The sequence below is a fragment of the Gouania willdenowi genome, chromosome 13 (assembly GCF_900634775.1).
Source record: "Gouania willdenowi chromosome 13, fGouWil2.1, whole genome shotgun sequence".
Taxonomy (NCBI): domain Eukaryota; kingdom Metazoa; phylum Chordata; class Actinopteri; order Blenniiformes; family Gobiesocidae; genus Gouania; species Gouania willdenowi.
Window position 1 is genome coordinate 17,472,231 of NC_041056.1, and position 15,883 is coordinate 17,488,113.

At 39.7% G+C, this 15,883-nt stretch overlaps 1 protein-coding gene across 9 annotated transcripts; it reads left to right on the top strand.

The window, feature by feature from the left end:
- The first annotated feature begins 271 nt into the window (after positions 1–271).
- On the top strand, positions 272–14,950 carry pde9ac (phosphodiesterase 9ac). 9 transcript variants are annotated; one of them, XM_028464591.1, is made up of 20 exons: positions 272–472; positions 709–881; positions 2,478–2,548; positions 2,648–2,725; positions 2,887–2,930; positions 3,285–3,339; positions 3,470–3,540; positions 3,666–3,753; positions 3,835–3,913; positions 4,011–4,085; positions 4,165–4,251; positions 5,584–5,688; positions 5,820–5,902; positions 6,184–6,340; positions 8,153–8,266; positions 8,533–8,637; positions 8,751–8,879; positions 8,963–9,058; positions 12,428–12,510; positions 14,138–14,950. In XM_028464591.1, exons 2-19 carry the CDS (start codon positions 813–815, stop codon positions 12,476–12,478), a joined length of 1,557 nt encoding a protein of 518 aa, XP_028320392.1. In that variant the 5' UTR covers positions 272–472; positions 709–812; the 3' UTR covers positions 12,479–12,510; positions 14,138–14,950. The 9 variants fall into 9 exon arrangements, with proteins under 9 accessions (XP_028320392.1, XP_028320395.1, XP_028320397.1 ...); XM_028464594.1 differs by having other exon boundaries at positions 748–881; XM_028464596.1 differs by having other exon boundaries at positions 763–881.
- The last annotated feature ends 933 nt before the right edge of the window (positions 14,951–15,883 follow it).

Below are 15,883 nucleotides of genomic sequence, written 5' to 3' on the forward strand. Positions count from 1 at the left end.
TTTAAGATGTCACCTGGACCTCTATTAGGCCTTTTGTAAATCAGAATAATGACAGCAGTCCTCCATGATGTAGTATATTGTCAGTCAAACAGTTGTTACATCCATTACTACACGTTGTTTATTTCTTGGTAATCCAACACAGTTAATCTGACTTTGCAGATGAGAGGTTGGTCACCAACCCTTCTTAGGACATCAGGGTTGTCTCTAATTTCACCATAGTAACACTGCTATGGTAACCAGTTAGAGTGCCTGTCATATTCATAGTAGTCCTTACGTCTCAGGCTCGCACACGCACATAGCCTGCCCTCCATCCTCAGCCCCATCACTTACTCTCTTCTCCTCAAAGCTTTCCCATTGCCACTGTGTATGTCTGAGTGCGTCTGCATGTGATTCAGCTTCATCCTTCGCACCTGGGACATTAAGGCCAGTCTTCAAAGAAAGCTCCATCGCTGACACTGTGAGTTTAACAGATGTGAGGATGCTTTTCATTAGTCTGGCACAACTGTAATAACCTGTTTTTTTTGCCTATTGTAAGATAGAGTATGTAATTCAGAATGTTTCGAAATAGCACATCTAAAATCTTTTTTTAAACTTTGATTAATAAAAATGCTGAATGTTTGTAATGGATATTTTATATAAACTGCAACATAAAGATAGATGTTTCCTTGAAGATAAAAGCATGTGGTTTCATCTAATGTCCTCATCAAGCGGATGCTCAAGGAAATCATCTGACTTTTGGTTCTTTGGGTTTGTTGATCGGAGCTCCAACACAGAACCTCAACGGGTGTGTGGAAGAGGAGAAGGAGGTCATAATGGGCTCCAGTTCCTCCTCTTATGCTCCCAAAACCGTTTACCTGGATGTGGATGGGAAGGTTCAAAAGGTGGGTTCAAAAGATATGAAAACTCTTAATATCAGACATGTACTTTGAGCTACTCAAAAAATAAAGAAATAAATGTAATGCAAAAAAATGTCTTTGCCTAAATGTATGTAAAATATTCTTATCGACTAGAATATTGTGTTCATTTTTGTGTTTTATATTCATAAATCTGTTTTCCAAGTGAAAATATTGTCTAAAAATCACAGAACAGATGTCGATGCAGTTACTACATCAGATCTTATTATTATTATGCTAAGAGTGACAAATATGATTTTGTTTGTTTAAATTATTGCGATGACCAAAATTATGAATGAGCATTTCATTCAGTTTAATTATAAGAATGAGCCTTTACGGAGCGTGATACTGAGATTATTCCAGCCATGGGCAACATTTACAGCTTTCTCCACAGCTCTTCCCAGTGGTTTGACCCATTCTAGAGACTGGGGTGGAGCTAAAATCAGACAGTAATAGGGATCACTTGACTGTCTCGGGTGTTACTGAACAAACCAGACAAAAGCTATAGTGACAACATGAATTTAACGCTGCTGTCTGAGAGAAAATGGGAAAGTAGAAAGATTTCTCTTGGTATGTAGCTGAGAGGCAGATAAGTGAAACACTTGTTGATCCTCTGGTACAGAGTGTTTCGAGTAGAGAGCTGCTGATGACACATGTCTGCTCAAGAGCCCCGAGCCCACGTCCTGAGGCTGATGGTGTGTCTGCTACACCTGCTCCCTTCATCCTCACAGCTTTGGCTCGGGTTGTGTTTTTTTACTGTCACTTGTACATTTACTGTCTGTACACTGCACTGCATTCTCTGCACTGGTTTTGCGTGCTCTTGCATTGCTCCAGCAGCAGCTTCTTCTTCCTATAACCCATAACCATGTGAGGTTGTTGGGACTTAGCCGTTCAGAGCCATTAAAATGAAATCAGTCCATTCTTTACGTTTCCACTTTGACTTGGCTATTTGAAGAAAAGCACATGAAATTGGATAGGTCCTCTGAACACTAAGGCCTTGTATCCAAAGCAGCACAGGTGCTTGTGTGCAGGTGCATTTTTAGTAATGGCGCAGATTTGTTTTTCTTGGCCAAAGAAAGAGCTTTTTTGAAACATGTTTCAAGATGATAATCAATACAACCACTGCGTAACAAGGACACTGTTCACTTTGCATCTGCTGCCTTTTATGCTTTTATTAGAAGCAGGGGTGGACTAGGACCAAAATTCAGCCCTGGCATTTTCTGTCCAGACTAGCCCACCACATTATCAGACACCACGTAGAAGCCGTTATTAAATCAGTGATACTCGACATGGGGGTCTTTATGTCTCAATTTGAAGTATTATTACCTCAGAAAACCTTAAAAGGAGGACACTTTTAAACCCCTTTTTTACCCCTTTCCTTTGGCCATTTTGCAACTTTCTTTGTCCCATTTTGGCCCCTTTTCAAAAAGTTCTGACACTTTTTTCAGACTTCAGCTACCTTTTGCAAATATATATCCCTTTTTTTCCTATTTTTTGTCTATTTTTGCAAGTTCTTTTTGTCCTTGCTTGACAATCAAGCTTGTATCTTAGGGAACCAATAAAAGAGCTGCATTCATCCTACAGGTGGTGTTCAGCCGACACTGCAGTCCATGTGATATCAAGGAACTTCTGTGTTCCTCATCGAACGTTCCCAGGTTGGATGATTGCTTTTATGTGTGTGTACATTATGCATGTGTGTGTGTGTTAAAGGGAATTGACTACTCTGATAGTCCCTGTTCATGATTTTACTGTAGGAACACTGCCATAATGATGGTGGATCCAGAGGGTGCCTTGGTCTCCATTGATCCTACCATGCCCACCAACTCCCCAAAGTAACTGGAGTTTCTTTCAAATAACTAAATTAACAACAGAACTAAATATCTTCATGTCAAATAACTTGATCAAAGTATTTTGATGTGTACCGTGTTATGTCTTTGTCTACTGTTTTGAATGATCAATCACAACATCTGTATACAATATTTCTTTCAAACAGCTCTTTATACAAGGTTGTGCCACTTTCCACTGGTCAGCTTGGAGGTAAAGTGTTGAGATCACTTCTTTACCCAACTAAAAATAATCATATTCACTTCCTAATTATAGGGGCAACTTCATATGTTGTAATTTGATTGACCCAACTTTCTTTTTTTGTTGCACACAGAACACCAACTTCTGCTTTTTAGCGTTTCACAGCACAAATCCTAAATACAGGCCTTATGCTTGCATTAAACAAATGACTTCACCTCTTCTTTACTGTTGTAGGTTTAACTACCAACTCAATTATTATTGCTTCATAACACCCAGGAGGTTGATAATACCTACAGTAGTTCCCAAAAATAAATAAATGTACTGTAATGTATTGTAAATGAAAACAAAGTGTGTATGTGTCGGCAGATAAGGAGGATATGTTTCAGAATGTGCTGTCGCAAGTGGCCGACCAGTTCAGCAGGTAAATGCCTGTTCTGGCTGAAGCTCTCACATCCCTGCTGATATCACAACAGGCGATTCATTAATCCTCACTACATCCCGTTGAAGCAAGTTCAGTTCTCATGGGTTTTTACCTCCTTCCCTCTTTCCAGAGCCTTTCGCATCAATGAGTTAAAGACCGAGGTCACCAACAGGTTGGCAATGTTAGAGAAAAGAGTAGAATGTAAGCACATCTGAAAGGAGTTGATAAAAAAATCCATTTATTTTCTTACCTTAGCAAATCATAATCCAAGAGGTCAGTCAGATTTAAAAGTGCTAATACTTTGGTTTGTTTGTGTTTTTTTTTAGTGGAGGGCTTGAAAGTGGTGGAGATTGGGAAGTGTAAAAATGATCTGAAGAAGCTACGTGATGAGATGACTTCTAGAGGTGGCAGCCGGTTAGTTAAACTGCATCAAACTATTCAGGAATTCAAGTTTATAGTTTTTAATTGCAATTTTTGGTTTCCCTCTTATTCTAGTGTGAACTGTCCATGTAAATACAACTTTGATGATGGGAAGAAAGTGACTCCAAGACGCGATGTTCCCAAATACCCAAAGGTAAGTCAACTGCGAGGAGGTTTCCTTTTTAATGCCAGCATCTAAAGATCTTAATGTTCTTCCAACGATCTCACTACACATGTTTTGGTGTGCACAGTACACACTATCTCAGGATACCATTGAATCACTGAAGAAACCAACATTTGATGTGTGGCACTGGGAACACAATGAGGTTTGTGAGTCTTCCTTGACTCTTTCTGCCTTGTGGGTTTCCAGGTGTTCCACTCGTTTTGCTTTCTTTACTGCTGCAGATGCTGAGCTGTCTGGAGTACATGTACCATGACTTGGGACTGGTGAAAGAATTCAGCATGAACCCCATAACACTCAAGCGCTGGCTGGTAAATTTTAGGCAACATAGTTCTTAAATGAGTAATCATCGCTCAACAGAGAACTGTGAGTTTCATTTCATTTTTTATTTAGCACAGTTTAAAATATGAAACATAATAATAACAACAGTGGACAGACATTAACTCATTGGCTGCCAGCCATTCTCAGAACAGCAACATACCACCCCCCCCCCCCACCCCCCCACCCCCAACTGCCAGCCATTTTAGAGCATTTTGACTGATTTTTTAAAAACCCACAAAATACTTTGTACTATGACCATGTAAAACCTGAAACCAGATTCTGAAAGATTAGACTCTCTACTTTCATCAGAACTTTTTTTTTGTTTCTAACTTGTTTCATCTTCTGTAATCAGCAGTTGAATATAGGTAAGTTTCACGCAAAAGGCCAGTTTCTGACAAAAATCTGAGAAAAAAGACTTTTACCATGTTTTGGCCTTCCTCAAAGTCCCCCACCACCGTTGAAAAACACAATTAATGACGTATGTTTACGTCAATGGAAATGAGTGAGTTAATAGATATCAACACACTTTAGAGGCATGCCAAGGGAAATCCCCTTAAAAAAACTCAAAGGGCTTGAGGAACAGGGGTCTCGATATAACATTTAAACTTTAACGAAAGACAAAAAACATTATAAAATAAAGTCAAGACAAAATAAAAGAACGTCAAGATAGCAAAACATTGAAACGGAGCAGAAAACAGCAAAATAAAAAACATTAACATCAAAATTAATAGTCAAGCAAAAAAACAGAACAGAAAGCAATCATTGTGTGGTTGTCCATTAAGGAGTATGTTTTTAATAGAATTTTTAAATGAGCATGGGGATAGTTTGATCAGATGAGGATTAAGTGAAAAAAAAAAAATGATGAGGAGGAAGTGAATTCTATATTTTGTGACCTTTGGATGTAATGTTAAAGTGAAAAGTAGTGCTACGTGATTGAGGGGGGGAGTTTAAGAGCTGTTCGGGTAGGGTATTTATGTATTTCATTATTGGCTGTTAAATAATTGTTAAAAATGGTGGGAGTGTTTTATATAATGAACCATCTACAAATTGAACATTATGAATTGTGTCGATTTGATAAATTAAGTATGCCAAGTTTGTGAAACAGAAGTAATGAGTAACAATAGTACTTCTCACTGCTCTTTTTTGTAAACAAAGAATTAGCTCCAGTTTAGTTAAGTGAGTACTGGCCCAGGCAAGATAACTAATGAAGGATAAACCATTGCATAATAAAGATTTAGCGAAACTTTTACATTTAGGAAATACCCAATTCTCCCAATGATTCCACTAAAAGTTGTAATTGTTGTTTTTCTGTTTTTTTCTAGTTGGCAATCCAAGAGAATTACCGCAGTAACCCATTCCACAACTTCCGTCATTGCTTCTGTGTTAGCCAGATGATGTACGGCATGATTCACCTCTGCAACCTACAGGTTTGCTCTCACCACGCATGTGTGACTGAATTTTGAATAATTAAACATTATTTTGAGGAACGTCCCCATGATTGTGCAAATTAAAGACAATATCATGTTTCAAAATGCCTTTCGTTTGCATTGTTCTATAGGAGAAGATGACTCAGACTGATATGGGCATTTTAATGACAGCTGCAGTTTGTCATGACCTGGACCACCCCGGATACAATAACACGTAAGACTGTCTCTTCTCTCTGGGGGAGTGTTGATGGATAGAGCCCTGCAGAAGCTTGTGACCCTTTATATGTTGTGACACCTCCTGCACAACACTGCTGTCAATGAACTGTGAAAGCAGTTCAGCATGGACAGAGTTCAGGTATGAAAACATACTGATTGAGATCATTAGAATGTGTTAGGTTGGGGTGACGTGAAGGTGAGGACCTTCGTTATCAGAACAACTAATTGAGAGTGTATCAGTGTGGATTCATCCTTCCAACCGTGTCATCCATCTTTCAGCTATCAAATCAATGCTCGCACAGAGCTGGCTGTTCGCTACAATGACATCTCCCCACTGGAGAACCACCACTGTGCTGTGGCCTTCCAGATCCTTTCTCTTCCTGAGTGCAACATCTTTGCAAATGTGGATCCTGAAGCTTATAAACAGATACGACAGGTGAGGAGATCTTAAATTGAAATCAATAATTTTGTGACACTACATATTTCACATTTTTTTCAGATGACTCAGCACCTTTTTTGGTTTTTATCTTTCTTTCTTTTAATTATATTAGAATTAGAATATATAAGGCTGTCAATAAGCTTCATATAGTTTTTAGAGACGTAGGATGTTATTATTGTTGCTTCATCATTGCAGGAGACAACATCAGGTTATAAGTGGTTAGCTGAGACAAAGGGCACGTCCACACATGAATCCTAAAGCCTTTATCCCCTTTAAGCTTTGTTTCTCCAGAAATTCCAGTTTCCTTGTGGCCTTGGGAATACAACCCAAATCTAGAGCAGGGGTGTCAAACTCATTTTAGTTCAGGGGCAAAATATGGACCAGTTTGATCTCAAGTGGGTCACACATGGAAAGTGGGGGAAAAGAGCAATTTCAACATTTGCACTGGTAATGTATTTAAAGGTCCAGTATTATGCTCTTCTTCACCCATCTCCATTAGTTCTAAGAACCCCAACATAGTTTGTGAGGTTTATTTTCCCAAACTCGCCTGTTTTCCAGAGATTTAGCCCTCTGAAAAGTCACTGTTTTGGGGCCTACCTTTGCATATTCATGAGTAGGCGTGTCTGTAGATGCTCACTTCACACAACAGTTTGCTATCCACACACTCTTGTTATTGTTTTCAGCCAAGAAACTGCACATTACAGGAAAACGCATGGCTATTTAAGCGGCTATTGTGATTATGAGTCAGACGTGTGTGTGTGTGTGTTTGTGTGGTAGCAGCAGTGGACTTAGTGAGTTTGTCAGCTGTTCCTGCTGCTTCAAACACTTACCAGAGGTGCTGCATTGCTTTCTTCTCCTCCTCACCACTACTTGTTACAGGAATAGTCCATTCAAGGTGATAGTCCACTGTTTGGTCCAACCGCTCCATCGCATTGGGTCACAAACGCGTCAGATCAAGTCAAAGGCGATACGAGTCGATATAACGGGTACTAAAAATGGAACTGCTCCAGGTGCTACTCCGTGGCTGCCCACTGCTCCACAGGGAAGGGTTAAATGCTGAGAACACATTTTGTGTATGTAGATTTACATATATGATAATAAAGTATAATATTTATTCTATATTAAACCGCATTGTTTGTTTTACCTGTGAGATAGATTGAGAGGGAGGAGCTCACATTCTTATATAGGATAGGAAGAGCCAGGATTGTCAGGAGGAGGAGTTTCCGCTCGCTGATGTCACCGAGGGGGGAAAATCCAACTCGCCGCTTTGGAGCTGACTTTGTACAAAATGTGGAATAACAAGGGAGGGAGGAAACACAACTTTTTTCAACTTTGACCCTCTGAATGAGGCTAAAGGGATGTATATCACTGTAGCAAAACCATTACAAAGTGATTGTTTCATAATAATAATAATAATAATAAAATTACAGAAATGCAACCAAAATGACTGCCACCATGTGATGTAAACATAAGGAAAACTGAGAGCCCTGCAACTATTTTGGAGTTTCAACAACTGAATTATGTAGTAACTCAAACAAAGATTTATGTTTTCTCTGTTATTTTTACTTTCAACTACTGGTCGAATTGGATGCTCTAAAGGACGGATTTGGCCCCCAGACCATTAGTTCATGGACGCAAATTTTATTTTGATTGAAATCATAGGTGTCTGAGCATTTCAATCAAATTCAGGGCTCCCTGAGTGTCCCCCAACCAGGTCACCCTTCTACCCCCCATATCAAATATTGTAATAATACATCTTTAAAGTTATCAGTAGCACATGTCTAACTGACATTGACTTTGGTTTTCCAGGCAATCATCACCCTCATTTTGGCCACGGACATGGCCCGACATGGCGAGATATTGGACTCCTTTAAGCAGAAGGTGGATAATTTTGACTTCACCAATGAAGAGCATGTGACATGTGTAAGCATGTTTTTAACTCCCTCATGCTGCAGTAGACACAATGTCTATTGAAGTATATCTACAGATGTGTCCATAAAAAAAACACACACACACAGACAAGTTAAGTTAAGTTAAAGCAGACTGCAACAGTTTCATTGAAAACGTGACCTCAGCACATGCTGCCGGGCCAACCTGTGGTTTCTCACGCTGATGATGAATGGGCTTCTTTATTCTCCTTTGGTTTGTGTGAGCATGTGTGTTTATCATGGGTTCATTTGTGCTTTCAGCTGAAGATGGTTTTGATTAAGTGCTGTGACATTTCCAATGAGGTGAGGCCTACAGAGGTTGCAGAGCCATGGGTGGATTGTCTCCTTGAGGAATATTTCATGCAGGTGACTCCAGCCAAAAGAGTTTTCTTATACCAGTAAATCTTGGATATTTTGGATACTACAGGAAGAAAAAAAACATTAAATAATGAGGGCGTTGTTGTTTATTTTGTTTTCAGAGTGACAGGGAGAAGTCAGAAGGTCTCCCAGTTGCTCCTTTTATGGACAGAGATAAAGTTACCAAACCCACGGCGCAAATTGGGTTCATCAAGTTCGTGCTCATCCCAATGTTTGAGACTGTGATGAAGGTAAAGCTGTGGGTGTGCAGATGTTTGCTTATGTGAAGGATCAGATCGCTCTTTGATCAGCCCTTACTGGTGATTCCCTACAGCTGTTTCCTCAAATTGAAGAGATCATGGTTCAGCCCTTGAGAGACTCTCGTGACCATTATGAAGAGCTGAAGCAGATCGATGACGCCATGACAGAGGTAGAACCCATTCTGTCTATTTGGGTGTCTGTCTGTCTGTCTGTCTGTCTGTCTGTCTGTCTTTCGCTCTTTAAGATGCAAAAGTTTTAAGTCACACGTCACTTTCTCTAGTCACCATTTGGTTGTTTGGAAATGGCGGTAGCCGATATGTGATTGAACAGTACACGTTCAATCACATTATCAGATATCAGGCTTAGTTACATATTAAACTCTAGATTAGGAAAAAAAACTAAAGAAGAAAAACGTTATGATCAATGAGTCAAGACTAGGATAACAAGATTCATTCTAATTAAAATAAAGACACTAAATCAGCAACACTAAATATGGCCATAGAGAGTAAGAAAAAGGCTCTGCATTAAAAAAAAAATAAAAGCAGAAGTTTTACTGAAATAGGTTTGACATAAATTATTAGTAGTTACGTGGAGCTCTTTCTGTAGGTGGCAAGTAAGAGAAGTTTAAGTATCTTTTAACTAATGAAGACGATCTACCTGTTGGACAAATAGAGCATATCTACTTCCTCCTATATTTGGCAGCTTGAGGGAAGTAATAATGTTTAAAACCAATAATTGAGGGAGCTGTATGTCCTCCAAATAATCAATACATATAAGTGTAAACTGGTTCAATTTGTGTTTTTGCTTGTTCAAAAACCTGCCACATTAATGAGCTTATTATTAAATCATGATTGCAAAGTAATGTGTAACCCTGATATTATATCAATAAAGGGACACAGCATCAATACAATATTTACACTTTGTTTTTGGGAGTAATATGTTTACATGAAAAGTTGCATCTTTGATGTATTTGAGAAAACCTACATTTAAAGGCACACCGTGGACTTTTTGACCTAAAGAGTTGACCCCCGAGAGGGGCTTCCCTCTTGAAATACCGACTATGTAAGTTTGGAGGAGACGGACCGAGTTTCACCAGGTCATGTGACCTGGAGAATGCCTGGAGAACGTTTCACTTTACGGCAGTCATGTGACCACAGGGTTGGATATACAGTTTATAGTTCCCACGTGACGTCACAACATACGGGCATATCCCGACCCGGCGCCATTGCTGTGGGCAGCTGAAACGAGTTATGGCGCATTCACACCAAACGCGTCAAAAGCGTCAGGTGTACATTCACAATATATAGTGGATGCACTTCTAGGGAGGGTCAGAGGTCCCGTGCCTCCTGTGTGGGGTGTTTTGAAGCTTTACACGCAGCAGACGCCATGCATTTAGATATTTCACACTTTTGACGTGCATCCGGTGCCTCCAACGCGGCCGACGCTGGAGTTGGGATTCTTGAACTTTTGGGACATATCGCTGCGTTTCGACCAATCAGGAGCCTTCTCCAACCATGATGTATTCAGAATAATGAAGAAAAATAACACTAACTGGAGACAGATGGACAGGCGCTTTTCTGCCTGTTGTTGGTGTCTTGGTAGGGGATGCAAGCGCCGATGCCAGTCAGCAGGTTTTCAATCAAACTGGGCATGAGAGAGGCAGAAGTAGCATTGAAAGGGAATCTCGTCCGAGAGCAGCTCTGGTGAATCCAGAAACGGTGTCGGGGTGCCCTTCGACGATGTTGTCTGGCTTTATTTATCAAATAAAGCCAAGCCACTCTCTCGATAATGTACAGTCAATGAACGGGATTCAAGGATCTCCAAACTTTATTCTCCATTCAACCACACTTCTCTATAACCCTTTAACATTACAGTGCGCACACTGAGTCACACCAAAAAACATCCGACCGGAAACACCTCCTTCTCAACACAATGTTCCAAACCACTTCACAGTCGCTGAGTGAATTATGAACGTAACTGATTGCCACAATATCGTCCATTGTATGAACACCACCGGCAACAGAGAAACCCCTCCCCTCAACGCGCTACCTCCCCAACTTGTTTGGACGCGTGTCCCGAGCATTTTAGATGCTGGTGACAAGCGTACTGATTCAATGAGCACAAGCGTCCAACTGCAGGCGTGAAGCACAATTTTGATGCCCGAAATGCATTTGGTGTGAACGTACCATTGGCCTCTGTTTACAGCCAAAAGAGCACAATATGGTAGTTTCGTGTTAGGTTAATGGTGCACTAATCGCTAATGGTGCACAGCCTTCACCGCCGCCCTCCTCTCCCCGCCGCTTGGCCTTCCTCGCCACCAACGCTGGCTGAGCACTTGCTCCTCCAGCCCATACTCCAGCCCATGGGCTGTAGCCACGGCGCGAGCCCAGTCCCGCTTTGCACCCCAGCCCTGAGAGCTATTTCTTATCCCAAAGTTACAGGTCAATCACTGTCTGCGAACACAATCAAAAGACGAAGGGAGGCTGGCCTGACTGACTGTTTGTTGATTTTTGGGACAGTGCTGTGGCGCTTGTGGCCACTAGGGGCGCTTGCGTGAAAGTTCCCGGTCTAGCGCCCCTAATGGCCAAAGGTTACACAGTGTGCCTTTAAATGTCAAAAAGAAAATACATTTTAAGGAAATATTTATTTGAGGTATCACATGAGCTCATACATTTTTGCCCTGTGCTCGTAATTGAAAACGTATCACATTCCTGACAGCAAACGCTCCCCACCATTATTAACTATGATATATATTTATATAATTTAGGCCTATATAAAAAAAACTATGTCACACTGAAGATGCAATGGTAAAATCTGTTTTTATTGGCACTGTGACAATATACAGACAACTGTATAATGTGCAAGATTAATCTTATTTCATATCACATAATTCTATGCACTTCTAGATACACAGCTTTATTGCATTACACCAAATTTAATCTATAAAATAAATGTATCTCACAACAGAACCTAAACAATGTATGACAGGTGTCCTCATAAATGTTCCTCTCATTAAAAGGCTGCAGACATATTCATATTCATGTTCTCTGCCATGAAATAAATAGGTGTGTTTTGCAACATAACACATGTTTGATTAAAGACTGTGGTTTTGTATGTGGCAGTGTTAAATGAAAAGTACATGTGACAGTACCACAAACAATGCATGAAAAAGTGAGAGCTTTTACTTTTTAATTATTTCCTCTGCTAGTCAGATTAGCAGAATGATGTTGTTGCGATCCCATATTCATGTCAACAATGGTGTGGTTTCCATTTGTGACCCTCAGGGATTGTGGTGAGCGATAGTAACTCTAGAGCCGGCACACAAATGCGGCACATTAATGAAACATAATGACACATTAAATCAGAGCTATAAAATAGCAGAGTTGCTGCTGTAGGGTGAATTAAGGTAAACCGGTAAAGAGATTGGGAATCACAACACCAAAATTACCAAAAAATGAATTACATGGGTGGGGTCACACATGTGGACACACAAGTTGAACTGCTTGCTAACATAAAGGTGTGTCTTTTGTTCAATGAGGCACAGAAGAAAAAAACTGAAAGTATGTCATTAGGGGGGAAGAAGAAGTAAGCTCTGCAGTGAGTGAGTGCAGTGGTATCTGTGTAAGTAAAAGCAAACGAATGGCCTTGGTTGTGTTTAGTGTTAGTGTCACAAGTCCTTTTTGTGGCTGCATCTTTCTGAGCCTCTCCACTGCATCTCTGTTCCCTTGCACTGAACTAGATACCAGGGTTCTCACCAGGAATCTTTCACAGCGTAGGGGGATTGCTGGCGTCGTAGGGGGGTCCGTGCGCATCCATCCCCTAGAAAATGTTTACATTTAGAACACTCTGATGGCCAAATTTTGTGAAGTAAAGCTAAAGTTTTTTTTTTTTTGTTTTTTAAATATTTGTTACTACATGACTTCAAAGCCAAAAGTTATTTGTTGAACTGGTGAAGGGTCATGATGAATGTAGTCAGAGTGTTACTCGTGCTTGGTATAGGTCCTCCACTAATAACTACTGTAGACAAAATATATAACATTTTAATCAAAAGACTGATTCGGAGATGCAGTTTTCAAATTTAAATTAGGTATTATGTGAGACCCACAGTAATATTGGGACTGTTATGGATATGCCCCGCCCCCCAACTCATACATTTTGAGATTATGAAGCACACCGTTTACATTGGACGGTGATTATGGGTTACAAAACGGATCATGCACACAGTAGCGCTGTAGTCGCCAGACTTGAATTGTCCGACCCAAATGAAGTCTCTTAAACCCTGAACCCGTTTCAACCCGTCGTGTGCCCATCTGTGCACGTGTAAAATGATCCGTTGCAAGTTATAAACATGACAAGCAGCTTCATGTGCGCTACACGCTAGCGGTTGAAGTACACTGTTTATATCGGGGGCAGCTTAGTGGCTGCAGGGGTCCTCGGGGTCCTCAGGTAAAGACGGGAGCATCTGAGCAAATCGCCCGTATTAAATAGACGGTGTGGCTGATATATGTGTTTCTCGGTTATGCAGATTAAAAAGAGGGTTTAAACAACACGGGCACGCCGTGAAGTCCAAGCGTGCAACAATTATTACAACGGTACCAATTAAAAAAGGAAAAAAAACAGCAGAAAAGCCCCCTACGCTGGTCGAGAACCCTGGAGACCTTTAAAAACCAGCAGACTCTCATCTCTTTGGTTTCACCTTTACCTAGAGCTGTAAGCTCACTTCACTAAATAAAACAAACAAAATATTTCATCCTGTTACGTTTGACGGGACTTGTGGGAAAATTTCAGGTGTTTGAAATGCAAAACATTTTACAAATATTTCCCAGAAAAATTACAATTTAATCATTTTTTTCACACACAAACATTGAAGTACCCCCAAAAGATCGACTATAGGTAATTGTTAACACTTGAGCAATATCAAGTGTAACAATAATGATAAGGTGAAAGCAAAGTGGTGAAATTGTTGCTCACATGTTTGTCTTAACCACCAGTTCTCCTCAGAACTTAAGCTCCGAGCTCTTTTGCTTCATTTCTCCACCTTGAATGAGACATAGAGCACAGTTTTCCTCAGACTCTGTGTGACTTTTGTCTTCCCAACCTAAGGGACGTCAATCGTCACACACAGCTCTGGTCCACCAGCATTGTACCTGTGGTGGACAGATCACAGATCAGTAAATTATTACTGCTTGGCCCAATTCCGGCTGTTGTCCTGATTCCGTGCTTCTTTTTTCTTTTCTTTTCCACGCAGGGTTCTTTTGTGTTCAGAATCAGGAAAGACTTTGACAAGCATGAGTGAGCCTCCAAGTGAAGATGTTCTGCACCCTATGGTTGGAGGCTGACAGAAGGAGCAGGAGGGCAAGGAAAGAACTGGCTGCTGGGCTACATACCGAACTAAAATTAGACGTCATGGTGGCATATCTTGAACTTTGACTTAGACTTTTGCACTGAATGTCACAGTGAGGGACCTGCAGCCCTCATCGCATTTTATGGAGTTGATGTTGTTCTCTTTATTCACTTTTCCCAGCACGATTAAATTATTATCCTAAGAAAAATCACAAAAATATTTTACAAGTAGAAACTGATCCCTATTGACCAAAGCAGACATTTCACCAAAAGCAATAGAATACAATTTTTGTCAAAATTGCTCCAGTTGAGCAAAGAAATGAACCCAATGTTGTTGTTTTTACAAACCATGAGGAAGTTGTGACTGACACGTTCCATCAGTGTTTTCCAAAGAATTAGACATCCACTTACTGTATATGTTCCCTCTGTTCCATTCTATGCTGAAAAAAGCCTTACGGGGAATGTTTTGTCCAACCAGTGGCATAAAACAATCTATAATAGAATTTTTTTTTTCTTTTATTTCACGATACATATAAACCTGCTGTGTATAATTGTGATGTCTTGTTATAAAATAGGTAAAGCCCTGATTAAAACTGTCTTCTAACTACTTTGAAAAAAGTAACTAATAGAAAAAATCACATTGTACACGTGTGTACAATCAACATCATGTGCTATAATATCATGGGTGAAATATTTATTAAATATTTTATGAATCTTTTGCCTCCTACTGTTCCAAGTTCTTTTAACCGATCATCTTTGTATCCAACAGGATTGATCTTTCTACTTCAGTTTAGTCGTCATCACTTCATCCATCTGTCGGAAAATCTGATTCCGAATGTTAACAATCATTGTTTTCTTAATCTTGTGAGATAAAATGTTTTAGGATTAAAAAACTTTCAGTGAAACAAGTTCTAATCCAGGATAAATGGAAAAGGACTAGTGATACATTAGTAGCTTTTCTTAGCTTACCTGGGGTTTAAGGCAGCAAAACACCTGGCCATTAAATCTCAGGGTAAACACACAAAAATGGGAAATTCCAGTAAATTCCATGATTTCTGCTGTGTGGGAGCAAGCCAGCATATAAACACTCAGGGAAAACATTTGAAGTAAAAACTATAAAAGCATTATAGTTTAATTTGTTTATATTAATATATTCAGACAAAAAAAGTTCTCACACGGAAGTCAAGGACACATCAAAGTGATCAGCAGAAGCCTCCGAAGAAGACTGGCAGTTGACAGTGGAAACGTGTCAGGAGATCAAAGTGAACTTCCTGAAAAAAGTTGTCTAAATACATGAAACCATAACATATTATTCAAAAAGAACTTGCAGGAAATATTACGCGGAAGTCAAGCACACATCAAAGCAATCAGCAGACACCTCTGCAGAAGACTGGCAGTTGATGGTCAAAGCATACATGTCAGGAGATCAAAGTACATTTCCTGAAAAAAACAGTTATCTGAATAAATTAAACCTTAACATGTTATAAAAGCATTGCGCTGTGAATTAATCACGATGCAAAGGTTAAAACTATTTATTAAGTTATTTTCATGTCAAATAATATTCAAAATGTTTATCTCCTTAATAAAATAGCTTGATAAATGAATTATACCTTTGATTGATGATATTTTATATTTATATATTTATATTTAA

Bases quoted from the DNA above. Each gene is read 5' to 3' on its own strand.
- pde9ac (XM_028464591.1), top strand. From the start codon at position 813: ATGGGCTCCAGTTCCTCCTCTTATGCTCCCAAAACCGTTTACCTGGAT. The intron at 5,689-5,819 runs GTTTGCTCTCAC...ATTGTTCTATAG, and splicing joins TTCACCTCTGCAACCTACAG to GAGAAGATGACTCAGACTGA. The intron at 9,059-12,427 runs GTAGAACCCATT...TTGTTCAATGAG, and splicing joins TCGATGACGCCATGACAGAG to GCACAGAAGAAAAAAACTGA.